Source organism: Tricharina praecox, assembly GCF_024521635.1.
Source record: "Tricharina praecox strain CBS 144465 chromosome Unknown BZA05scaffold_34, whole genome shotgun sequence".
Lineage (NCBI taxonomy): Eukaryota > Fungi > Ascomycota > Pezizomycetes > Pezizales > Pyronemataceae > Tricharina > Tricharina praecox.
The window spans coordinates 239,704-263,201 of NW_026250436.1; the positions used below are offsets into that span (position 1 = coordinate 239,704).

At 55.6% G+C, this 23,498-nt stretch overlaps 7 protein-coding genes across 7 annotated transcripts; 2 read left to right on the forward strand and 5 right to left on the reverse strand.

The window, feature by feature from the left end:
- Positions 1 to 16: 16 nt before the first annotated feature.
- On the reverse strand, positions 17 to 2,246 carry BZA05DRAFT_448830 (major facilitator superfamily domain-containing protein; the record flags this gene model as incomplete). The annotated part of the gene is made up of 9 exons (XM_051487292.1): positions 17 to 471; positions 520 to 653; positions 705 to 1,320; positions 1,371 to 1,475; positions 1,536 to 1,634; positions 1,706 to 1,720; positions 1,888 to 1,906; positions 1,979 to 2,050; positions 2,157 to 2,246. 9 exons carry the CDS (start codon positions 2,244 to 2,246, stop codon positions 17 to 19), a joined length of 1,605 nt encoding a protein of 534 aa, XP_051335493.1.
- A 2,397-nt stretch (positions 2,247 to 4,643) lies between these two features.
- BZA05DRAFT_448831 (uncharacterized protein) lies at positions 4,644 to 7,419 on the forward strand (the record flags this gene model as incomplete). The annotated part of the gene is made up of 3 exons (XM_051487293.1): positions 4,644 to 4,661; positions 4,724 to 6,059; positions 6,110 to 7,419. 3 exons carry the CDS (start codon positions 4,644 to 4,646, stop codon positions 7,417 to 7,419), a joined length of 2,664 nt encoding a protein of 887 aa, XP_051335494.1.
- Positions 7,420 to 8,360: 941 nt separating this feature from the next.
- On the reverse strand, positions 8,361 to 10,330 carry BZA05DRAFT_359467 (serine incorporator/TMS membrane protein). The gene is made up of 4 exons (XM_051481468.1): positions 10,109 to 10,330; positions 9,966 to 10,045; positions 9,876 to 9,901; positions 8,361 to 9,806 (listed from the first exon to the last, which is right to left on the reverse strand). Exons 1-4 carry the CDS (start codon positions 10,157 to 10,159, stop codon positions 8,509 to 8,511), a joined length of 1,455 nt encoding a protein of 484 aa, XP_051335495.1. The 5' UTR covers positions 10,160 to 10,330; the 3' UTR covers positions 8,361 to 8,508.
- A 455-nt stretch (positions 10,331 to 10,785) lies between these two features.
- On the reverse strand, positions 10,786 to 11,847 carry BZA05DRAFT_185887 (uncharacterized protein). Its single transcript, XM_051479353.1, has 4 exons — positions 11,583 to 11,847; positions 11,372 to 11,423; positions 11,088 to 11,269; positions 10,786 to 11,011 (listed from the first exon to the last, which is right to left on the reverse strand). The coding sequence occupies exons 1-4, from the start codon at positions 11,661 to 11,663 to the stop codon at positions 10,967 to 10,969; spliced, it is 360 nt and encodes a 119-aa protein (XP_051335496.1). The 5' UTR covers positions 11,664 to 11,847; the 3' UTR covers positions 10,786 to 10,966.
- Positions 11,848 to 15,167, reverse strand: BZA05DRAFT_185781 (phosphatidylinositol 3 and 4-kinase-domain-containing protein). The gene is made up of 7 exons (XM_051479352.1): positions 14,268 to 15,167; positions 14,138 to 14,168; positions 14,035 to 14,051; positions 13,937 to 13,963; positions 13,652 to 13,863; positions 12,715 to 13,565; positions 11,848 to 12,661 (listed from the first exon to the last, which is right to left on the reverse strand). The coding sequence occupies exons 1-7, from the start codon at positions 14,858 to 14,860 to the stop codon at positions 12,032 to 12,034; spliced, it is 2,361 nt and encodes a 786-aa protein (XP_051335497.1). The 5' UTR covers positions 14,861 to 15,167; the 3' UTR covers positions 11,848 to 12,031.
- Positions 15,168 to 18,307: 3,140 nt separating this feature from the next.
- On the reverse strand, positions 18,308 to 19,279 carry BZA05DRAFT_185925 (uncharacterized protein). The gene has a single exon (XM_051479354.1). It carries the CDS (start codon positions 18,974 to 18,976, stop codon positions 18,392 to 18,394), a length of 585 nt encoding a protein of 194 aa, XP_051335498.1. The 5' UTR covers positions 18,977 to 19,279; the 3' UTR covers positions 18,308 to 18,391.
- A 1,706-nt stretch (positions 19,280 to 20,985) lies between these two features.
- Positions 20,986 to 22,361, forward strand: BZA05DRAFT_185953 (GATA transcription factor). The gene is made up of 3 exons (XM_051479355.1): positions 20,986 to 21,350; positions 21,430 to 21,618; positions 21,704 to 22,361. Exons 1-3 carry the CDS (start codon positions 21,291 to 21,293, stop codon positions 22,271 to 22,273), a joined length of 819 nt encoding a protein of 272 aa, XP_051335499.1. The 5' UTR covers positions 20,986 to 21,290; the 3' UTR covers positions 22,274 to 22,361.
- Positions 22,362 to 23,498: the final 1,137 nt, after the last annotated feature.

The window sequence follows — 23,498 nt, forward strand, 5'->3', positions numbered from 1 at the left end:
AATCACCCACTATCAATCACGCCTTCCCCCTGCCCCTGTGCCTGAGCAACCCTACCACAGTAACCGCAAAGCCCAGAATCACCACGAGGGTAGAGATCCAATACGCATTCCGATAGCACTCCAATCCGCTGCTGCACCACCTGCGTCCTTGGTCGTCGCGGACACTGTGGTCGTCAAACACCTTGCCGTAGAACAGATTCAGCGTGTTCCCCGAGATGACGGCGGCGATCGTCATGGTCCCCCAATTAGTGGACAGGCCGTGGACACCGAAGGCCTCGCTGACGATTGTGGGCATCACGCCGAAGAGGAAGCCGTACCCCAGCCCTGTCAGGGTGGACACTGCCCAGAGGTGCACGGGGTTGCTGATGTTCAATGCCGCGAGTTGCGCGATGAAAAAGAGCAACGAGCTGAAGATGATGAGCCAGAGGCGCTGCGTGCCGAACTTTCTGATCAGGACGTCGGAGGATATGCCTGCGCAAGTTAGAGTGGAATTTGGGGGAGAGGGTGGAGGGGACGAACCGCTGAGTATGCGCCCCGTGCAAGATCCGATGGAGATGATCGAGACGTGCAGTGACTGTCGGGCTTGGACGAAATCAGCGCCTTTGGAGGGGTCGTACACGTTCCAGAGGGCTTGCGCGTTGTGACCGATGTTGCTGTTCTCATCAGCACACACACTCCCGCTCCATCCCAACGAGAGAACCCACTTGATGGTCATCAACCCGACTCCGGTAAGTGCTCCCAGCATGGTAAATATCAACCAAAATTCCGAGCTCCGCACGAGCGCCCATCCTCGAATATCTACATGGTGAGCAACACCGACACCCGAGTCACTATGTGCGTCCCTAGTACTACGAATACTCTCGGCATCCCGGATGTTCTCATCACTCGATGTCGAGGACGATGTGGATTTTGAAAACAGCGACGACTCCTCGTCCGGGATCGGGTCGGGGTTGGGAATGACAATGAGGGCTGGCAGTTGGGGATGGTCTTGGGCTGTACCTAGCGAATCATCATCGGCGTACCGTCCCGAGTGTCCGCTCTCTCCGGACTTTGTGCGGTGGAGATGCAGTCTGCTGGCGGCTGCCTCGGGGTCGTGACTCGGGACAGCGGCGTAGGATCCCGGCACCGGCACAATGCGGCAGAAGAAGAATGCGACTACGACGATGCCGCTCGTAGCGATGGCCAGCATGAGGAGGAATGAGTCCGTGTTGCCGGGAAAGAGCCAGGAGGATAGACACGAGAAGAAGAAGGCGCTGAGGCCGAATGCGGCGAGCGGGAGGGCTGTGGCCGTACCGCGGTGTCCGGGCCAGTTGAGGGCCGCTTCCAGCCGTCAGCCTCCGTCGCACCAGACTTCGGACGGGAGAGCTCACCCATCTTTAGCGCCCCCCCAAAAGCGCAACAACTCCCTACCCCCGTCAAGGTGGAGAAGAAGCAGAGCGCAGGAATGCTCATGTATCCCTCGCCATTCAACATCGCTACCCTCCACACCGTATCAGCCCTCTGCCCATAGCCTCTCTTCTCCGCCGACGACGTACCTAGGTGAATAGGAAAATATCCCAAAAACAGACAGACGGCGCCGATCAGCATCGGCGGACGCGGGCCCTTGTTGTCGACCAGCATTCCGCTCGGGATTCCTACGGCACTCGTCAACGTCCGCTTTCCTCGCACCCGCAGCCGTGGCCGGGAGTAGTCGATCGATGCATACCGGAGAGGTACATTCCTACACGCATAGCCGTTAGCACTCTGCGCTCTTCACTCAGCACTCCGCACTCTCCAACCCACACTCCACACTCCACACTCCACACTCCACACTCCACACTCCACACTCCACACTCCACACTCCACACTCCACACTCCCCCCTTAAGCTCCCCCGCCAGCGCACTCACCGAGATTCCCAAAAGTCCCCTAACCGTCCACGTCCCACAATCAGCCCCCTTCCGCTCCCATCTCGCACCGCGTCCGCGTGACAGTACTCACGATCAGATTACTCTCCGTCGCGCTCAGCGCCAGTCGTTCGGCCAGTTGTGGTGCGTAGGCCGAGTAGGCGTACTATTTTGCATCAGCCCCCGTCTCGCATCTCCTATCCCATCCCCATCCCCCATCTCCTATCCACCACCACCACCCCCCACATTCCCACAAGAGAGAGCGAGCGTACATTCGTCCCCGCCGCCAACGAAATGGCCATGGAAGCCACCAAGCTCACCACGCGCGCGGCGTGGAGTTGTTGTTCCCGAGTGCGCGCCATCGTCTGTCTGTCGTTCGTGTTGTGCGGAGATTGACTAGGGGAGAGAGGTGGGGGGGGAGCTGTAGCTTTTGTAGACCTGCCCTGTCGCAGCTCCAGGGCACCTGGCTACTCACATAGCGAGCACAGAGATGGACGCAAGATAAGCGCACGCTGCAGTTCTTCAGTCCAGTGTCCACGGCACTCCCCTTCCAGATTACATAGCCTAATCAGACTTTTTATTTTCCTTTGCTTGCTACTTGCTCATGTACGGCCACAGCCGGTCGTCCCGGCGACCCGACGACTTACATACAGATCATACAGATCACACAGAACATCATAGTACATGCTGCAGCTAGAGCAGCCACGGTGCAGTGCGCATTCTTGAGATGGCAGACGCAGGGTCCTGTCGTAATAGTTACGCAAGAGGAGAGGGGACAGCCCGGACTCCGCACATCACAACTTCCCCAAGTTCCCACTAGAGTACTTGGTTACGTACCGGTGCTATGCAGTCCGTGTATCATACCGCTGCGGACGTCCGTTCCTCCCCCGGCAGCTGCGACAGCGCCGACCGAGTTGAAGCTTTCTTTCTTTCTTTTTCGTTCTGGAATCCATTCCCCCGCACTGCAAGAGCAAGAGCTGGAGAAAATACCTAGAGAAAGAGAGCATCCCGTGCCCTTCGTTCAGGCTCACCCCCGCCATCCCGCCATCCGGTGATGTCTGAACTCACGCGGACATTGGCGAAGTTTCGGATGGGGCCGGAGACATGGTGGGATACGTCCATCTGCCGAGCTCGGAGTTTCCAGGGGGAGATGACTGTCAACAAGTCAACTGCCAACGACCATCGCAACTGAAAACACCATGTAGCTACGCATGTAACATTGTAAAATACAGATCCATCACCAGATTTACCACCTCGACATGTCGCGTTTCCCAGTGCCTGATGACAACAGATATGCATACCTACATAACTAGAGTAGGGTGCCAGCAATTCAAGCTTCGCCTCCTGTCCATCGCATTTCCGCACAGTCCTGAAAACGCACACTCCCGTTCCAACTTCCGACAGACGCGCACTGATGTGTACCATACTACCATCACTAATCGCTCCAGACTATGATTGAAGGCATCGCACGTGACTTGCGACCCGTCCCGGTCGAACCCCCGGTCCCCCGCAGCCAGCAACGGCTAGGTATGTCTAACATCGCAGCCAACATATACAGACAAAACAATCGCCAACTAAAAGAAGAAAAAACAACGTCTTCGGTCTCCTAGGTATCCGTGGTCGGGGTCCGAACCGTCGTTCCCACTCTTGACTCTTGAGCCGGAAATGCTCATATCCTGTCACTCGCCCGGCTCCGGAGTCTCGAGGGGACTCAAATATATCGGAAACCATCTCGACTCGTACCCCCTGGAGCCCAGAAGCCTTGATGTAAATATCCGAGGCGTGTCGTCTTCTAACTACCTACATAGTACTGAGTAGCTAACTACCTACATAGTACTGAGTAGCTACCTACCTAGCAGCTACTCTACTATAGAGGCACTGGATTTAAGTATGGTACCATCGCCGTCCGATTCCACAGCTGGGCTACGATTTGGCCGTTTGAATTGGCGGAGATACCGAATAATAGCCTCGTAGCGGAGCTCATATGAGTGAGTAGCCAGCGCCACAGACCACGGGCAACACGCCTTCCGCTATGTAGAGTGGTATGTACAGCATCTCGCCGCGCAGGCTGCAATCATAGATGTCACTCGGAATTCCGGGCGCTTCAATTGTTTAACATACTGGTAGTTTGGCGGTTGTATCCCCTCAGCCTTCAGGCGACGTACATAGCAAGTTTTTCTCTTCTTGTTGGATGTGGTAGTGGCACACCTGGGACGGTAAGACGGGTTTATGGAACGAGCGAGCGTCGAGTACGGTACGGTGGTCCTTCACACTATAGTATGGGCTCGTTCTAGATATTCGAATCGTTTGAGCTTTGAAGGTACTTAGTTGGATGGCCAATTCAATCGATTTCCTTGCGCCGACTCGACAAAACGATGGTGGGTAGGGAAATGGAGTTTGTACTCAGTCATGATCTAGTAATATTATGGTCGAATGCTATGATGATTGAACAAAATAAAACAAAAAAACGCCGCCTTCACCACTCACAGCGTGCTCCAGCCACACATAATCTAGAATGGTTAGGTAGCCCATATACAACTCAAATAGATAGTGGATGCTCTGTAAAATTGTTTGCGTACAGTTACGGCGTAGGATTCTCCAGTGCTTGGCAAATGACCGGGGCGGTGGAGCTGGCGTCTATCCGTGATCCATCAGCTTCGCGCCCGTACATATGTAAGGAGAGCTTCCAATCCACATCCCGCCGGTGATAGTTACCCCACCGGACATCACAACTACGCCATCCTCGACCACAGCTAGCTATGTCCTCGCAAGCTCGAGTAAGTGAGCCGGGACCGCTGCCGTTCGGTACATACATAGAGGCGTATCTGATGCTCCACAGAACCACACAGCCGGAGTGGGAGCTGCAGAGAGCTCTACCCCCGCCGATCCGGTACTAGCCCAGCAGGCCCTGGCCGACACCACCGATCTCGAGCAGACTCTACAAACAGTGAAAGGGGAGGAAGAGGATGGGGGAAGAGGGGCGGTGGTAGTGATGGATGCGGCAGCGGAGAGCGATGAACCTCCGGCAAAAAAGAAACTCCGGCGGTCGAGCGATCCGGACAGGGCCCGCCTCCCGCAACCCACAAGAATAGCCCCGACCCGTCCCGAGTTCATACCGTTCACGGCACCGAACCTCTGCAAGGAGTATGGCATCCACTACGACAATCTCGGCTTCGCGGGCTTTGCGGTCCGCCAGGGATGGCGCCTACAACCGTCCGATCCGTGTGAGGCCGCGTGCACGGAATCGCCGGGGACGTACTGCGCAACACATGGCAGTTTCCGATCGCAGCTGATCTTCCGGGCGGATGGGGGCTTTTCTTCCAATAGCGAGAAGGTGTGCTTCTTGCAAGCATGGTTGTTCTTCGGCATGCTTGGGGAGGTCTCCGCGGCGTGTGAGTTCCCCATTGATATCGAAGCGGACTTTCTCGTGGACGGCGGGCAGAGCGTGTCGACGGCGGCAGTGAATGGGCTTGCTCTCGGGTGGTTCTCTGCGCTCGGCAGGCAACATCCTCAACGGCAGAAAGGGAACCTGGAGCGTGTACTGGCCGCCCTGCGGCAGCTCACGGTTGTACGCTCGACATTCTTGCTGTATCCGCGCACAGAGCAGACTCCGGGGCCGGATCGGAATGTTGCGGAGCCGAGAGATTATCGCGTGCTTTTGTCGATTGAGGTTTTGCAGAAGGCGGTGGTGTTGTCGCTTAGCTACCATCCTCCGGAGATCACCAATGAGCTTTCTGCGCCCTCTCCCGATGGGGTGCGGGAGGATAAGCGGTACTTGCACGGGACCCATTTCAATCCCGAAAAGCGAGTGAAGGAGATCGAGAGCAAAGCGCTCGAGGCAAAGGGGTGGTGTAGAAGCCAGACCAGGCGGTTGGGCGAGCTCGACACGAGCTACCTTGTTTTTGCGAATAGTCTGGAACGGCCTTTGCTTGCACAGGCGAATCACGGCGAGTGTAATGATTTGGTCTGTAAAGCTGATCATGTCGGCGATGAGGCGGGCTACAGGAGTGTGCATTATTCGGACTGTAGTGGCACTTGCGGCGATCTGGTTTCGGTGGACGGCGAACAACTCGCAGCAGTGCTGAAGCGTGGAGGCATACCGAGAATCGCGATCTCTGACGATCTTCAATTAACTGTTGTCGATGAAGGACCATATGTCTGCATCTCACACGTCTGTAAGTGCACCGACATCCTTCTGCGAGTGCATATTTCTAACGGAGCCCAGGGATGCATGGTATGGGTAACCCCCATAGCAACTCCCTTCCCCGTTGCCAACTCCTCCGGCTCCGGAGTCAGATCTCAGCGGCATCTCGACATCAGTCTCCCTCCTTATGGATGGACACGCTCTGCATCCCCGTGCAGCCCGAACTGAAGGAATACCGCAAGAAAGCAATCACCCTCCTTGGCCGTACCTTCCTGGAGGCAACATCAATCCTCGTCCTCGATCGGGAGCTGGAGAAGATACGATCTTCGCGCACCTCCTTCCTTGAGCTCACGCTCCGAATAGTCTGTAGTGGATGGATGCAGCGACTCTGGACGTACCAAGAGGCGGCGTGCGCGCTTGAGGATCTTGCCAACCTCAACGGCCGGATGCTATTCTTCCAAATGGCGGACGGAACCCTGAATTACGACTCTCTCGCCTCCTTCGCCTACCACCTTGGTGTCGGAGACGGCCGTTTCCAACTCCAAGAGAGTGAATTCATCAGTGCGCACCTCTACGAGCGAGCTTACTCCGAGCTACTCCGGCGCATACCGTCCCTCCGCGCGCTCCAAGCCGCCACCTCCTCCTTCACACTGATCTGGAACGCGGTAGCCAGCCGGACCACCAGCAAGCTGGACGACGAGCCCTTGATCCTCGCAATCATCATGCAACTCGACGTCTCTGCTATCCTACAGCAGCCGACAATCCCGCAGAAATTCCAGGCGCTCTACCAGATGATGGGCAAACTCTCCGCCGACGTCGTATTCGACCCATCGACCCGCAAACTGCTGCACGCCCCCTTCCGCTGGGCGCCAGCCTCGCTGCTCAGACACGCAAACACCCTCACCGTCACGCCGAGCCAGTGGGGCAGCTGCACGCCCAACGGGCTGAATATCGTCTACCCGGGGTTTCTGCTGCACGACCAGGGCGAGACCACGGTAACGGTAACAGTAACAGGCTCGTTCATATTCCACGACGATTCCACAGGCGCGCGCTTCAAGGCGTTTAACATAATCGATCCAGTTTCGGGGGGAAACTCACTGCAGCTATCGCGGAGCTCGGGGATAGTTTTCGGGAGTCTGAATGGTGCGGCCATCGTGGAGATCGAGAGGGAGGAGGACGTCGACGTGTGGGAGATGCCGGACTTGATGGTCGGTGCTGGACTTCACCACTTTGAGACGGAGTCGGAGTCCGAGGATACGCAGGGCCCGTGGAAAGTGCTGTATGCTACCGTCGTCGGGTATGTGGATATGGCGGGCCCCATAGACGCCCCCGGGCAGCCGGGATTTTCGGCAAAGGCGCTGTCGGTATGGCAACGGTGGGTTATTACATGATGGAAAGCTTGAGCTCAACTAGACAATACTCTGCGGTTGGAATAAGTACGTACCGAGCCGATGGAACATGAGTCCACTCCAAGTACTTAGCCCAGAAACCATCCCTCCAGCGTAGGTATGTGTTTACTCAGACTTTCCGACCGGTATGTAGTGGATATCATTTCTATGGCTCTTCAAGTCTGCACACTAAGAGTGTATTTCTCACGATTATTGAGTATGTAGGTTGGAATCGACATACTCCAGCCAGTTATGGCGGCACGTGAATTAGTATACCCCCGATGCCTTCGTTCGGCCTCGTGGTATGTAATATCGTAGTAATATCGTAGTCGAAGGTGATAGCAGTATGAGTTATTCTAGATAAGACCACACTAGCAAGAGGTGATTATGTGGGATATCACTCGCCGGCCTAGTGATCGTTAGAGCTATCTACCGAATAGCTAGGTAGCTGCAACTTGCAACTTGCAATTTGCACTGTGCGGGGTACGGCGGCTTGTACTCTACTATCATACACATTAGAGAAGCTACCTACACAACAGCTAAACTTGGAGAACCAAAGCTTGGAAAACCGGCTCTAGTGAAATCGTCCGCTGTCACTATCGTGTTTCAACTGGATACATTGTGCTTTGTACCAACAGGTGTCAGTATGATTACCATATGTACCAACAGCTGTCAGGTATCAATTGAACCTCACGCCTGTCTATGGCGGACTATTCGGCCATGCGATTGACCTACCGGTGCAGCCGGAGTACGACATCGTCGTACGATCCATCTGCCAATCTGGAACAATCACCACCGCAGGTGGGTGAAGCATTTGCGTAAAGTGGGGCCATTCATCATCTCATCAGTTGCATATAGTAGGATATAGTAGGTACGTCCAGTTCCCAGAATATCGCACAATCCCATTTAAAGCAAACAAGCAGACATACGAGCAGTGAGCACACGCACAAGCACAAGCACAAGCACAAGCACAAGCATTACAACAACGACCAAGCCAAAGCAAAACAAAACAATCGCTGACGCAAAGAAGAAAAACGCCACTCTCAATTGCCAGTCCTCGTCCAAAGCCCAAGCATCTACTGCTACGGAACTCTAGTAATCGAACCGATCGGGAAACAACCACGGGGCAACAAGGGTCCAGATGTAGATCGCATAGCAGACCCAGGCGGAGATGATCTTGACCCAGGAGGCAGCATAAGTTCTTCCGACGGGAGTGAAGCCCTCCTCGTCGCCCTTTCCAGGCTCGATGCTCATCGTGAGCAGTGTCGCGGTCCAAGCGGTCGCGAGAACAAAGATGATGTGGAAGAACGAGTACGAGTACTGCGTGCCGCCCTTTTCGTCGTCGCCGGAGCGGCTGTTGTTGTCATCCTCGTCGTCGGTGTCCTCGTCGAGGGCGGAGGCGGGGAGCGCACCGGACTCGACGGCGGAGCGAAGCGCTTCCTGCCGCATCTGCGCGCGCGTCGGCTCCGTCGAGATGAGGCTGTGTTCGTTGTCGCCGGCGTCGAGCGCTGAGTAGCCGCCGTTGGATGGAGACGAGGATCGGCCGAGGGCGGGGGCTTGGGTCGCGGCGCGGGTGGTCGTGTAGGCGATCGTGAGGAGGGTTACGATTGCGCCGAGGACGATGGAGGCGGTGCGGGTGCCGCGCGCACGGAGGAGCGGGTTGCACTGGCGGTCGTCGGGTTCCATCGACACGGCGGACATGGTGAGGTAGGAGCAGTAGACTGCGACCATGGCCGACTGAGCCAGCCCAGCGGTGGGGTTGTATTCCTGGATCGTCGGGTGGACCGAGATGAACGAGACGATCAGGAAGAGGAGGAGGTTGACGGTGATGGCGGCCTGGTTCATCTTGCATCCTTCGCCGGCGAAGAAGACGTACATCACTATCGTCAGCACGAAACCACCCATGTACATTCCCAGCGTGCTGCCGATCAGGATGCCGCGCCAGATGCGCGAATCGTCGTTCTCCATGATCTTAGCCAAGCACGTCTCAGCCCAGCTATGCGCCAGATCCACGAGCAGCACCAGACCGAGCAGCAAGAACAGCATAGCGCCGACCAGCGCAAAGTAGTTGCCCCAGACGATAAAGAACTTCTCGGGGATCAAGAATGTGAGGACGATCAGCAGCAGCCACGCCATGATCTTCGGTCCCCAGTAACCATTCTGAATAGCCGCGCGACCACTCCTCGAGTTCCGAACGCCGAGGAGTAGAACCGCTAGAACCGAGTGGAAAACGCCGAGTGCGAAGTTGATGCGGTGTACCGAAACGAAGCCCCAGCACTGCTCGCCGAAACAGCTGATCGGAAGTGTGTCCAGCGTGAGGTGCTCGATCTTTTTGATCGCCCAGGGCGTGAGCATGATCCACGATAGGATACTGTTGACGAGGAACAACACTACAGAACGGCAGAGTCAGCGAAATCAGCGAAATCAGCGACGTGAGCCGTAAAGAATGGGGGCCGTACAGGCATAGGTGATTCTCGTAGCCATGCTATTCATCCACATGGTCAGCCCACAACTCTCCAACGTCCCCACCGCATCGCGATTCTACGCACCTGCCCTGACACTTCCCGCAAGCGCTACATATGGCCGAACACGCTGCAGCGCCGCAACACGACGCGACGAACGAGCCAACCTGTGCACGTATAGTCGGTCAGTGGCGCTCCGAGATATCTTCCGTCGCAACCCGGGAACTAACAGTCGTGATACTGGGCACGGCCAGGAACGGAATGGAGAGCAAAGCCCCCATTTTGTTTTCGGTACTTCAAAGGCTTCTTTCTGGGTGCGTAGTAGTTGGAGGTTGGTGATCCGATGCGGTGGTTTGTGGAGAGACGGTTGGTTCGTTTGTGGATCTCAAGTGTGTTATGCGCGCGATGCAGGAAGCCGGATAGGTCCTCCACTGACTAGAGTATTCTAGCTGGGCGCAGCAGGCTGACGTCTTCCTCCCGGCGGGTAACTGCTCTAACGTTGCCAAGCCAAATTCCGGTTCTCGTTGGCTGACGGAGTGCGCTCGGGATCGGATGCGTTCCACAACTCGACTGCGCTGGCTCCGTACGGCAGAGAGGATGGGCAATTTTGATCGATGGATCACTCGTGGGCAAGACGGCTTTCCTGTATCTACTGGAAGTGGCGGCGGCACCCAAACACCTACCGGCACGGTGGCTACCCGCCCTCGTAGCGCTGCGCTCTAGCATGTTTCAGCACCCACGAAGCAAAGGTAACCATCAGATGTCAATGCTTCAACACGACGTCACGCCTATACATACCGTAAGGCAACGGGCCCATAATGTCGTAAGCCAAACTTAAACAACGCCCGGGCCAGGCAACTCTTCTGTCGACCTCCCCTCTTCTTGCCCCTCCCCCCCTCTCTCCACTTCACTGCCCCACCCACGTACTTCGCAACACCATCACGAACCCGTGCACCGGTCAAAAGAAAAAGAAGCCTTGATAAATCCCGTTCCCTGCCGCCATCGCCGCCGCCGCACATCGGATATCTGCGAAAAATTTACAGTACACAAACACCACGTCGTCCATCCAAGTTCCGACACGCACGCATCTAGTAACCGTCCTTGCCGTACTTATTGAACCTCTCATGGAGCTCCTATTTATCGCAATCGGTTAGCCACCGCCCCACTGAGCCCACCCTCTCCCCAGGGTTTACAATCAAATCCACATACCTTGGGAAGGGAAACATTCGGCACGATGACGGAGTGCAGCGCGCTCGGGGCGTCTTTGGGAGCGTTGGCGGGGTTGCCGTCGGGATGGTACTGGTACTTTCCGCTCTGCGAGGAGCCCTGCCAGGGCATGTTGGCGACCTTAATAGCGGTATCCTCAGAGGTGGCGGAGGTGGGCTTGCTTCCTGTCGTCGAGCGCATATCCATCAGCACCAGCGATTACGAAAGATTTTTTTTTCTTCCTTCCCTCGACGACGGACAGAAGAGGGTCGGACGGATGCACGAACCGAAGTAGTAGCCGGCAACACCGAAGATGCCAGACATCACCGCGGCGAGAACCTACACACACGGCGTCAGTGCTGGGCGCTCGATTTCAATGGGTTGTCCCCGCGGGTGGGTGGGTGGGTGGGGCGCAGGGCGTTGGGTTGGGTTCGTTGTTGGCCCGGTCCCTCCCCCCTCCCATCCTCCCACCACGGGTTATCGGATGTTGGGTCGTACGTAGAGTTCGGGATCGCGCTTTGCGCCCTGCTTCAGCGCAGCGGATCCAGCAGAGTTGCGGAGGATGAGAGATGGGTGCATGGTGATGATGTGAGTGTGGCGGAGTAAGTGAGGTTTGCTGAGTTGGATTGGGGGTGTTGAGTGGAGATGGGTCTTGCGGAGCAGGAGGAGGAGGAGAAAGGCGGAAGGGCGATGAAGTGGGTTAGCACGTCACACCACTTCGCAGGTAACTAGAGTTGTTATCCGGGAAATCCCTGAAACAACCCTGGACGTGGCTTGTGCTACTGTGGCGGTGCACAAAACAAAGTTATATTTTCATCGGAGAAAAATAAGAAAGAAAAGAAAGATAAAAAGTCAGAATATTTGTAGATATTTCCCCCCCTCCCTGTGTACGCCCCAGATATGATACCAAACACTCCCCTACCGCTGACAGAACCAAAACTTCATTTCTAACACCAAGTAAAAACTGGATTCCGACTCTTGACCGCCTCCAATCTCTCCGCAATCACCCGTCTCCGTGCACCCTCACTCCCCGTAACCGCCGAGTACCCCAGATCCCCCTCCACATCATCGTCGTTGTAGAGATTTGTTGGAAAGCCAAAAGTGTGTGATCCCCGTCTCGCGGGGCGGCCTACATCCCACGCTTTCCCGACGCGCCCTCCCCGGGTAACCATCCCCGAATCGTAGCTGACACGGCTGCGGTGGTTCGGACGTGGGTATCCGTGTGGCTCCGATTTTGTGCTCTGGGCGCCTGAGCGAATACCATTGCCATTACCATTGCTGTGACCGTGGAGCGAGGATGCTTCAGAATCTACTTGTCCGTCGTCGCCGCGCTCCATGTCGAGGGACGACTGGGCGCGCGATATGCCAAGGCGTAAGGCACTGGGCAGCTGCGATCGCGGTGACATTGAGAGACCGAGCAGATCGTGCTCGCGAGATGTTGGCGCAGACGAGACGACGTTGCCGATGTCCATCTCGTCCTCGTCGAGACCTCTCTCCAGATCCAACTCGTTGCGCCGTCGCTCCTCCGAGGATGGCATCCGCAGTGGCACGGCTATGGGTACCTCCATCTCGTCGTCCTACGGGGAATCTGTCAGTCACTACTCGGATAAGTGGAACGTGAACCCCTTACCCAAACATGCATTCTCGCACGCCGTGTCAGCTCCAGCGGACCTTGATCCATCGCCTTGAGGGTTTCAACCACATTGAACGCCTGTCCCTTCAGCACCGCCAGCTGTTTCTGAAACATCCTCTCTTTGAAATCGGCATCCTGCTCGAACAGTTTCCGCAAGAGCGTCTGTGTTTCCGACCACCATTTTGTTGACGTGAGCAACGGTATGAAGTGATCTCTGGTTTTCTGCGAGAACGGCTGGCCGATGAGTGACACCGGGAGGAACAGCCATCCAAATGGAAAACTCCGCCATTGATCCGGGTGCTTCCACGGAAATGCCAGGGAGTTGTCAATCGCACCAAGTCGAACATTGGCATTGGCCGGCTGCGGCGTGGAAGATCGTGACGCCATCATCGGCTCCTGTACGCGATACGGCATAGGCGATGCCGTGCGCATCGTATTGGGGTCGGTGGAAGCAGGCCTCGCAAACGGCGTAGGTGCCGGCGCAGCGAGATTCAAATTCACCGGCCCAGACGTTACCGACACATCCCCGGTTTCATAATCGATCTTGATCATCCAGTTATCCAAGCCCCTGTCGGTGTTTCTCATGATGTAATCCAAAATCACCAGCTTCTCTAGCTCCTCACGGAAATTCTGCTTCAGCTGTTCGGTCCACACGAATCTGCGATTCGCGCTTCCATTTTCGGGTGCCCACGATGCGCCGTCATCGTCATCGGCACCATCGTTTTCCTCATCCCCACTGGGCCTGCACGCATAATTCCAAGGTGCCCGCCTCTTTGGTGCGGCATCGGTTCGGAAGCCAGTGTTGTATGGATCGGGCCACGGATGCTTCCTCAGGAATATGTTTGCATCTTTTGAACGAATGCCGTCAGCATACATCTCATCATAATCATCATCACCATCATCACTGGATGTCAAAGGCAAAGGGCGCAATCACCTTGAAAACCCTGCAAGAATACCTGAAAACTGCCGACCTTCGGAGGCAACGGCTTATGTCTCCTGTAGAACGCCCTCCGGTCCCAGTAATCGTAGTGAAATGCCTTACTCGACAGATGTACAATGTCTGTGTACGGCACGAGATATGTCTTGAGCTGCCTGTCGAGGAGACACGCGGCGGCTTCGGAGATATAACTCAAATTGGGTATCAAGCTGTTGCACGGATATTACATCAGTCTGGTATCACAACAGCTGCTGTCCACACAAAGGGGGAATGGAAACTTACCAAGATCTACCGAAGAAACACGGAAAACTGCGGATTATTAGCGGCTGGTATTATGCAGCACGAAAAACATATACCGAGAGAGGGCGCAGGAGACCTACAGCGTGCGATGTAACCACTGCGATCGTAAGTATTGATGCCTTTCAATAGTGATAGCAACGGTGATGATTGGAAGGGAAGAAGTAATAGTGGGGGCAGCTTTACCTTCATCATCTTTGGATTCAACTTTCCGTACCTGCATGCACCGACGGGGGGCGCTTAGTTACACGCGTGCACTAGGATAAGATAGGATAGGATGTTCCCGGGGGGATGGCGGGAAACCAGAGTCACGTACGGTTCCTCGTCCTTGGGCTTGAAGACAGCTACTATCCTACCGTCACTGTCGCGCATGAAATAGCTGCCAGATGAGCCCTGTTTGATGAGCTTTGGATCTATCCCCTTGCTGATGGCGGTCCTGACGGATTCCACAGCCTGCTCGAACTGTTCCCGCGCAAGCTGCGCATCCTCAGTCACGTCCGACGGCTGGTGGTCGTGGTGGCTACTGTCGAAAGGAATATCACGAAAGCCCTCGGGGGGTACAAAGACCGAGTGCAAGATCTCGAGGGGCGGATGCTCATGAGGGCCACGATCCTTCTTGAACTTGAACTTGTTTGCAATCTGGTCGGCCCACTTCTCCAGCCGCGCATTGATCACCTTGATGTCGACAGTAGAGTTATTCCGATGGTGGTGGTGATGGCCGGAACTGGGCATGGAGCTGCTCAGGGCAGGGAGGAGGGTGGACGACGAACGCGGCTGGATCGGAACGTACCGTCCGGCCGCCTGGTGTTGAGCCACAAGGGAGCTCGACTCATCGTCGTCCGAATCCGACAGCTCCGCATCTTGCGCGATCCGCTCGTAGCCCGAGGTCGGTGGCCCCCTTCGCGGCATTGCAAGACGTCGGGACGCGACTACTAGGACGCCGACAAACGGACGGGGGGAGGGTGTGGTGTGGGCGGAACGGCTCGTTCGTAGATCCGATATTCAGCGGGTTAACGACCGGGGGTGTGGGCCGAGTAGGAAGCGTAGGTTTTAGTGTCGTCTCGTCTCGGGGAAGGTTGGCGGTCCGGTGATGATTGGGGGAGGTCCTGATCCGAAGCTCTCGAATGAAGGTGGTGAGGTTTGGTTCCAAAACAAGGTGGTGCTCGGTCTGTGACATGTGCAGACTGACAGGGAGCTCGATCCAGAGCACACACTAACCTTTACGATGCATACGTCACCCCCGATAATTGAAAGGGCAACTCTCCATCGGCACAGAGCATCACTCAGCACTCAACCTTAACCTGGGCTGAGAACCGACTGTGCGGCAGTATACCGGCAGTTATTTTGAGGCATGAACATCGGTATCCGAGTGCACCCCGACCGTGCCAGGTAGTGTACCGGTAGTTGTTTGGCGGGGGGCATGAACATCAATCAGTATCCGGACGCACCACCGACTGCGAAGGCAATGGAAAGGCGGTTCGACCCACGACTGTGAACGCGATGGAAAGGTATGTAGTTCCGGTTTACGTTGAATTAGGTTTCAGGATTGCTCTCTGAGGACACTCTGGGCACTACCTAGGTAGTTGCAACCCCAGGCGAGACGCCCAGTTACCAGTATACTAGTAACCGCTGAAGCTGAGCTTTGTCTGGATGCCATCGCCGACTCTGGCCGCTGCAAGAAGCATACGTACCCGGGGATGAGCCTACCTAGCATGCGCTACTAGCAGTAGAGTGACTTTTGATTTCTCCACCTTCCTTGCAGCCTGGAATAGAGTCTTCACGATGTGCGTTCCATACCGGTACTCACCCTACCACGGTGTCGTACCACCGTCAACGGGCAATCCTAGCCGCGGCCATCGCCCTCTTCCGGTCCGAAGAACAGCTTGGGGAGGGCGATCCGCCGGAGATTTCGAGCATGTACGAAGGGTTCCGCATCGTGGCAGCAGCAGCGTCGGGAAGGGATTCTAAGCAAAGCCGGAGACAGTGCCCACCCCGTCTCACTCCAGTGACCCTTATGCACTTACTTATGCATAACTGCCACTCACGCCCGCCACAAGTGCGAGTGCAACCTCATCATTCACCGTTACACGGCTCTCGAGTCTCGAGTCTCGATGTCATGTCGTGTGTCGTGTGTCGTGTGTCGTGTGTCGTGTGTCGTGTGTCGGATGGGAGCCGCAGCAGCAGCGACATCATGCCGTACTCGTACCTACATGATGATTGCAGAGCATACCGCCGATGTGTCGATATGCACCGGACTCGATCCTCCCCCGCACATCACATCGCGTCGGCAAATTTCTTGCATGACAGCACCGATCCGATGGGGAAACATTGGCTACCGTACGTAAGTGCCTAAGGTAGGTACATACGGTAGGTGCTCTACTCGGGACGAGGATCGATCATCGGAGAGATCCTCCACATTATCAGGTACTCTGTCCTACTTGGTTGTCCGATAACCTCGTATCGAGAGCTCGTGCATTCTTCCATTCTTCCATCCTTCCTCCTTCTATCCATCCTTCCTTCTCTTTCGGACCTCCGTGGGTCCGCAACAGTCTTGGACCATCCGTCAAAAATAGATCTGACATTATTGTCCTTCCTTCCCTCCTACACATCCGTGGACCGTTCTCGCCGCTCGGCAGAAGACACAAGGCCACAGCCACAGCCACAACCCCTTCAATACTCTACCTACTCTACTCGACTTAACTTCCGTTGCCTCCGAGCTCGCACAGTACGGAGTGCCTAGAAGCTTGCTTTTCCCCTTCTTCAAGCTCACCGCGCCGGCGCATGTTGCCGCCGAGTCCCGACAGACACCATATCCGAGAGGGAGAGAGGGAGAGAAAGAGAGCGAGAGAGAAAGCAAGAGCGCTCACGGCAATCGGTCCCTCTCCGGCTGGCCTGGTTTGCCTGGCTGACTGGACTCCACAGTGCCAGGGTAGTTTCATACCGAGGATGCTATATACATCCGTTTATCGATTGCAGGGGGCGGGGGGACTCCGTTCGGTTTCGGGCGATTACCATAACTGCCTAACTAACCACTATCGCGTCGTTTGACTGGAATGAATCGTCGCAAGCACTCTAACTACCGTATATGTCGGTATAGGTACTCTACCTGGCGCGGGGTGCGGCGGCGGCGGGTGCGGCGGGTGTGTGAGGCAATCTGCTATCATACGGATTGACTAGGACTCTATGGTGCTAGGTGGAGAACTTGGCCGGTGTTCTGTCTAATCTACTCTGGACAGCTTCTTTTTTTCTTTCTTTATTCTTTCTTTCGCGCTCGTCTATATACCCCCCGGTCCGGTTGGAAGAAGAGGAAGAAGAGGAAGAAGAGGAAGAAGGGAAAGAAGAAGAAGTCTAACAAGAGTAGGCACTCCACTCTAGTTATCGCCTTCTCTGACTTTCTGGGGAAGAAAACAAGTGGAGGGGGTGGGAGATTGGCGAACTGGGGGACTGGCGGACTGGGGGCGTCACGATTCAGCATTATCACCGACGCCAGCGGAACGAACCCCTCCGTTCAGTTCAGTCGGTAGCGACTTCCCTGAACTAGTGCGCACGAAAGGGCCCCCTCCCCCCAACACCCTTCCATGCGTCTTCTGGAAGCCTAGCCATCGCCGCTTGGTGCGGTGCAAAAATGGGCATCGGTATGGCACAACCACAACAGGACAGGGTGTCTGCCGTGAAACCCCCCTTCCTTCTTTCCTTCCTCTCCTTCTCTCCTTCCTCACAGGCGCTAAGTGGGACCCGATATCGGCGAATCTGAGTGTTCATCGACCAGGGAGGTCGGAGCAAGGAAAGGGCTTAGTTAGCTCGGGGGAGGGGGGGATCCATGGCAGCTGAGCAATGCGTGCGAGAGCCTGGGAGGCCGTCAAGCCGATTACCTATTTTATCAGGGGATGGGGGTGTGTGCTGTGGAATCTGGATGGATGGATGGATGGTGGATGGGAGGGGGTTCCGCCTCGGGCAATCTCTCGCTCCCTCCTTGAAGGACTGCAACAGGTGCAGCGCAGCGTCAGATAGCATCCTTTCCTCAGGATACGGTACTCTACTCTAGCTTTCGACAGGGAGTCGGCACTCGGTCGCATGCGAGCATTGCAACGGATAATTTACCGTCCATCGTCAGCAGCGGATGGGCTGTGTACGACCAACTAACCACCTCTACTCGAATACCTAAGGACTTACCTACTCTATGCACTCTATGTACGAGCAGCTGCGATGTGTAGGCGGACGGTGGCTGGCTGCATTGCCGGCGGGCACGCTCCAAATCATCGCCGAAGGTCATACAGTCCCACGGTCTCACAGTCCGCAGTCCACAGTCCAGAGTCCACAGTCCACGGCCCTACTTGCCACGGATACGGTAGGAACGAGTTGCTCTGTGCTCGCAGGCAGACGGACAAAGAACAGGCAGACAGAGACACGGCCAGATCGACCGTCACGGATGGAAGCCAATCAGACGGCAACCCATGGCGCACCGAGAAGGACATGCCTACCGGTGATGGAGTGTCGATTGGAGTATCGATTGGAGTAGGTATCGATTGGTGCGACAGTACCTGCTACTTCTGCCGGAGCACATACGAAAGCTGGCCTTCTTTCCTTTCTCCTGCTCCGGCCTGGTGCTAAATCCTCTAGGCACCTGTCCTCCGCCGTACCTGACAGAGCTGTCATTCCATCGCCATCATACCTACTCACGTACCTAGTCCCATCGTCAGCGTCGTCAGGTTGCGTCAGGACGGTTTCGTCAGAGGTGAGGGGCGAGAGCGGGGAGGGGGTGCGTGTGTTTTTTGCTTTTCTTTTCCCTCTTTTTTCCTTTTTTCTTTTTTCCCTCTCTCTCTCTCTCTCTCCCGCCATCGAGTCTGTCGAGCGAGACGAAAAATATTCGGCGATATGTACCCAAGTATCCCTCCCAACGGGCGAGTCGGGTCGACAGACAGACCAACGGACAGTGTTAACAACGCATGATGTCCTCCCGGCCATGGGAATGACCGTTATTGAGGGCCAGAACCGTGAAGCCCATCTCCAACTCTCCGTGGCCATATCCCCCCCACCCACCGTGATTGCGCTGCTGATATCAGGCCGTTGCTTATCTCAAACACCCTACCAGGCTACCAGCTACTCTATGTACCAATCTATGTACTACCCTGAGTAAAGTGTTGATTCAGCGCTGCTGCCACTGCCACTGCCACTGCCACTGCCAAAAGTACATACATACCCCCCGTAGAGCACCCGCGCGTCTCTCCGACTGGTGTATTCCCCATGATTCATGCCAATAGTTAACCTCCATGTACTAGGTATACTATGTTAACGCATCGGAGGGCTCTACTCGGGAGGTTCCTGATCATAACGCCTCTCTGCTGTATGGTGTGTTCCCCATGCTTTAGGCCAATAACCTCCATGTAGCGCATCGCGGGCTCAATGTACTATGGTACCTACATGCAGTACTTTGGAGGTTCCTAATCATACGGATCATACACAATCATCTCACCACGTCCCTCCGACCGGTGTGTTCCCCATGATTCATGCCGATAACATAACCTCCATGTAACGCATCGGGGGCTCCTCTGTACCCAGTATACTCGGGAGGTTCCTGATCATACACAATCATCTCACCACGCCCTCCACCCGCCGCCGCCCCCCCCTCCCCCGTCGCCGCCATTTCCACCGCCCACCCACCCACCCACCCCTTTCGATGGTCGTCTGTTGTCTGTCTGTGTCCCTTGCAACACTCCATCCCTCCAATAAGTACCGCGTAATCTCTTGAACCACCTCCATCAACTAGGTACCTAGATCCTGGTTTATCATCCCCCCCTCCCTCTCCCCACCCGGCCCCATCCATCCAAAGGTCGTTCTTCCACCTATCTATCCAACTATCTGGCTATCCACCCACCTGTCTACCGGTCCCGCCTACTACCTACTATTTACTACCTACTACCTATTACTTACACACTTACTTGCCCACTACTTCACCACTTGCCTCACCTGCCCGCGTGCTGCTGCTGTCGTGTCGTTGTCCATCTGTGCCTGGCTACTCTACCATACCGACCTATCTACTCGTCTGCCTGCCTGCCCTGCCTGCCTGTGCCTACTTGCCTGCGCCTGCCCTGACCGCCTGCCTGCCGCCTGCTTGTTTGCTTTTGCTCCGTTGTTGTCGCTGTCACTTTTTTTTTCTTTCCCTCAAACACACGCCGGCCCCAGACATTCTCCTCCCCTTTTTCTACTTACTCTACTTACTCCCGCACACACTCTCGGCAACTCCTCTTATCGTCCGTGATCATCTCACCCGCTTTCATTCCAACCCCCCTCCTCCTCTTCTTCTTCCTATTACTACTACTACTGCTACTACTACTACTACTACTACTACTACTACTACTACTACTACTACTACTACTACTACTACTCCTCCCACCACATTCTCCTCATACTCGAGTACCGCTATATCACACGCGTTCGAATTCCGTAGACTACTAAGCCAGAGTACTTGTCGCTCACTCACATATTATTGCCTATTATCTGCCGCCGGTCCCCCCCTCCCCCCCCCTTTGCAACTCTCCACCCCCGGAAGCTCCGAGGATTCGCATTCGATCTCTCTTCTCTCCCCTATCAAAGTAATCGATAATCGTCATCACGTCTGCAATCATTACCGACTCCGACTCCGACTCCAACTTCCCCCATCACCCAACGGCTCATCGACGCCGTTTCCTGTTGGATCCACCAAGCAGGTGTTGCCCTTCCCCAGATAATAAACTGGCGCCCGCACTCTATTACTCTCCCCTCCCGGAGCGGCTCCCCTCTCCCCACCAGTTGGAACTATTACACCCACCCAGTCCGAGCCCGAGCAATTGCAGCAGCATCAACGACCGCGACGATCTCAACCATCTGCCAGCGATATCGCGCTTCTCATCTCGATCGCCGCTGCCCTCGCTCAGCACGCTGGCTTCCGCCGTAGCTCTCCCGTCTCCGCCGTCGCGGTAAGTTTCCGCTTCCGTCCGTCCGTCCGTCCGTCTCTCTTTCTCTGGATCTCTCTCGGTTCGGTTCGTTTGAACTCGCCTGCGTCGCTAGACTTTTTTTTTTTTGTACTTTACTCCCCTAACCTTTATTTGCCTGTGGTCGCTGCTGCCGCTGCCGCTATCTACCCGTTATCAACTATCTTCCCTACCCCCCTCCCCCCCTTATCTTCCCGCGCACTCGCTCACCACCCCCAAACGAATCGGACCCTTATCCGAATGGAAGGGAGACCGAGAGAGAAGAAAGAGATTGCGTGCGTTTGTGGTGTATGCTGTCGTTCCTTCTTTACTGATGCTGTTGTCTCTGCACTTGTAGGTTGAATGGCGGAGCCTCTCCATTTGCTGCAATGACTTTCGCTACCTCGTCACCCGGGGCCAGCACCGCCGCCGGTCAGGGGACAACACCTGTGAGCTTCCTCCCCGCCCCGCGCTTGTTCCTTCCTCATCGCGCCAGTTGTGGGTCAAAGTACTGACAATTGGGACCAGCCAATCTGCCAAAACTGCACAACATCGACGACACCGTTATGGCGACGCGACGAAGCGGGCTCGGTCCTCTGCAATGCATGCGGGCTCTTCCTCAAGCTCCATGGCCGCCCTCGACCAATCTCCCTCAAGACGGACGTGATCAAGAGCCGAAACCGAGTCAAGAACTCCGGGCAGCCTCAGAAGAAGAAGGTACGCCGCCGAATGGAGCTTCCCCTTCCCCTTCCTCCCACTTCTCCCCCGCCGACCTTATTTTCTGACCGGCTTCCCCCTACAGGCTAGCCTCTTCGACTCGCCGAACTCGCACGGCCCCACCAGTTCGAGCTCGCACCCCACCCCGCGATCGGAAGCCGGCACTCCTCCACCTGGTCATCACCATCACCATCACCGCTCGGTGTCACCTCAGTCGTCGCGCTCGGGGACACCGCTGCCCAGTATTTTCGACCACTCGCTGCTGCACCACACCGGCGCCGACTCGCCGCCCACACTGCCCTCCCTGTCCGCACTGAACCAGCCGTCACCACCGTACCATGGGCACGACTCGCACACGATGGAATCGCTGATCGCCGTCAACAACAAGTTGAAGACGCGGGTGGCGGAGCTGGAGCTGGTCAATGATCTGTTCCGGGGGCGGGTCGGAGAACTCGAGAATTCCGAAGCCACCACACGGCGAACAGAGGTGGGTCGCAAAGAGGCCGAGGCGCACCTGCGACACGCTCTCGATGCGGCCACCAGGCGAGGGGACGAGCTGAAGCGCAAGGTCGACGATATGGAGCGGGAGATTGCCGAGCTACGGGGCGAGAGCCCGACGCGGAAGAAGGTGCGCGTGTCGGATCTGACGGGTTGACATCCGGCTCGGTCACGGGGGTGAGAGGGTGCAAAGGGTGTTGAGGGAGTGTGGATCGGATACAGCGACTTGCTTTCGTTTTCACTTTTCGTTTCCTTTCCCGTTTTCCATAATTTCTAGTTTCCGGGTTATTGTTTGGTACTACTACTGCTACTACTATTATTATTGTATTATTGATGGAGGACGGGACCGCGCGGGGGCAGGCTATGTCGATGTTTTTTTACTTTCCTTTCTTTGTTCGGGGGTTTATGCACTGGGAAAAGTTTGTCTTGTCTTTGTCTTTGTCTTGTGTCTTTTTGATTTGCTGTAGGATTAATGCCAGACAGCGGGCCGGCCGGAGTATTATTGGGTTTCTCCGCACAACTTGCCCACTCCTCTACTCACTTGTTTTCTGTTTTCTGCTTTTTGGTTTTGGTTTTTTTACTCGGGACACACGGTTTACGCTGCGATGGGATAGGACGGGGCGGACGCATTGGATTGGGTGGTGGAATGGATGGATGGGTGAGTGAGTGAGTGAGTGAGCCTAATAGATAGATGGATGGTCGGATGGTCGGAGGGTTTTGTTTGTTTGCTTGCTCGGTCGGTCGGTCGATAGGTTTTTGTTTTGTTGGGAAGATACAGGTAATGCGGGAGGGAGAGGGGGATGATGGATACCCATGAGCGCGATTAAGAAACCATCTACATACTATAGAATTTTGTAATTATTTGCTTGGTGGTTTCGTTTCTGGACTGGATATGGGTGCATATGGATGGAGGTGGATGGAGCATGTGGATGGGGGATGTGGATGGGAATGGGAATGAATGAAGGGTGGTTGTCAAAGACTCTGGAGAGATGGTGATTGCAAAACAAGCCTGGATGGATGGATGGATGATAAGCCGAGATGGCAGATGGGCGGTGAAGTGAGGTGAGGCGATGTGAGGTGAGGAGGTTCCTGTGCCATTGGCCACTGGCCGTGGCTCTCGGGAGTAGTGGGAGGCCGTCACGGACGGCAATGCTCTATGGTAGTTCCACGGCTCCTACGAAGGCCTGGTAGCATGACATCTACACCGTTTGTTTTTTCGCGGCGTTGGTTTAAACATGCAACTTGAAACTCCGAAAGCGCAGGTCCGCGGATACGTACCATAGGCAGATACCATCTGCCATGCCATGCCAACACAACCACCGACAACCGCAGACCACCACCGACAGCTACAGAGAGCCACCGATAAGACTGCTCGCAAGATG

Excerpts from the sequence above, each read along its gene's own strand:
- BZA05DRAFT_359467 (XM_051481468.1), bottom strand. The coding sequence starts at position 10,159 with ATGGGGGCTTTGCTCTCCATTCCGTTCCTGGCCGTGCCCAGTATCACG. Across the intron at positions 9,902-9,965 it reads TGCGGGAAGTGTCAGGGCAG|CATGGCTACGAGAATCACCT; the intron begins GTGCGTAGAATC and ends GTGGATGAATAG. Across the intron at positions 9,807-9,875 it reads TACGAGAATCACCTATGCCT|TGTTGTTCCTCGTCAACAGT; the intron begins GTACGGCCCCCA and ends GCCGTTCTGTAG.
- BZA05DRAFT_185887 (XM_051479353.1), bottom strand. The coding sequence starts at position 11,663 with ATGCACCCATCTCTCATCCTCCGCAACTCTGCTGGATCCGCTGCGCTG. Across the intron at positions 11,424-11,582 it reads AGCGCGATCCCGAACTCTAC|GTTCTCGCCGCGGTGATGTC; the intron begins GTACGACCCAAC and ends CCGTGTGTGTAG. Across the intron at positions 11,270-11,371 it reads TGTTGCCGGCTACTACTTCG|GAAGCAAGCCCACCTCCGCC; the intron begins GTTCGTGCATCC and ends GCTCGACGACAG.
- BZA05DRAFT_185781 (XM_051479352.1), bottom strand. The coding sequence starts at position 14,860 with ATGCCGCGAAGGGGGCCACCGACCTCGGGCTACGAGCGGATCGCGCAA. Across the intron at positions 13,566-13,651 it reads ATTCTTGCAGGGTTTTCAAG|ATGCAAACATATTCCTGAGG; the intron begins GTGATTGCGCCC and ends TTCGTTCAAAAG. Across the intron at positions 12,662-12,714 it reads GTGCGAGAATGCATGTTTGG|GACGACGAGATGGAGGTACC; the intron begins GTAAGGGGTTCA and ends GATTCCCCGTAG.
- BZA05DRAFT_185925 (XM_051479354.1), bottom strand. The coding sequence starts at position 18,976 with ATGGCCACGGAGAGTTGGAGATGGGCTTCACGGTTCTGGCCCTCAATA.
- BZA05DRAFT_185953 (XM_051479355.1), top strand. The coding sequence starts at position 21,291 with ATGACTTTCGCTACCTCGTCACCCGGGGCCAGCACCGCCGCCGGTCAG. Across the intron at positions 21,351-21,429 it reads CCGGTCAGGGGACAACACCT|CCAATCTGCCAAAACTGCAC; the intron begins GTGAGCTTCCTC and ends AATTGGGACCAG. Across the intron at positions 21,619-21,703 it reads GGCAGCCTCAGAAGAAGAAG|GCTAGCCTCTTCGACTCGCC; the intron begins GTACGCCGCCGA and ends TTCCCCCTACAG.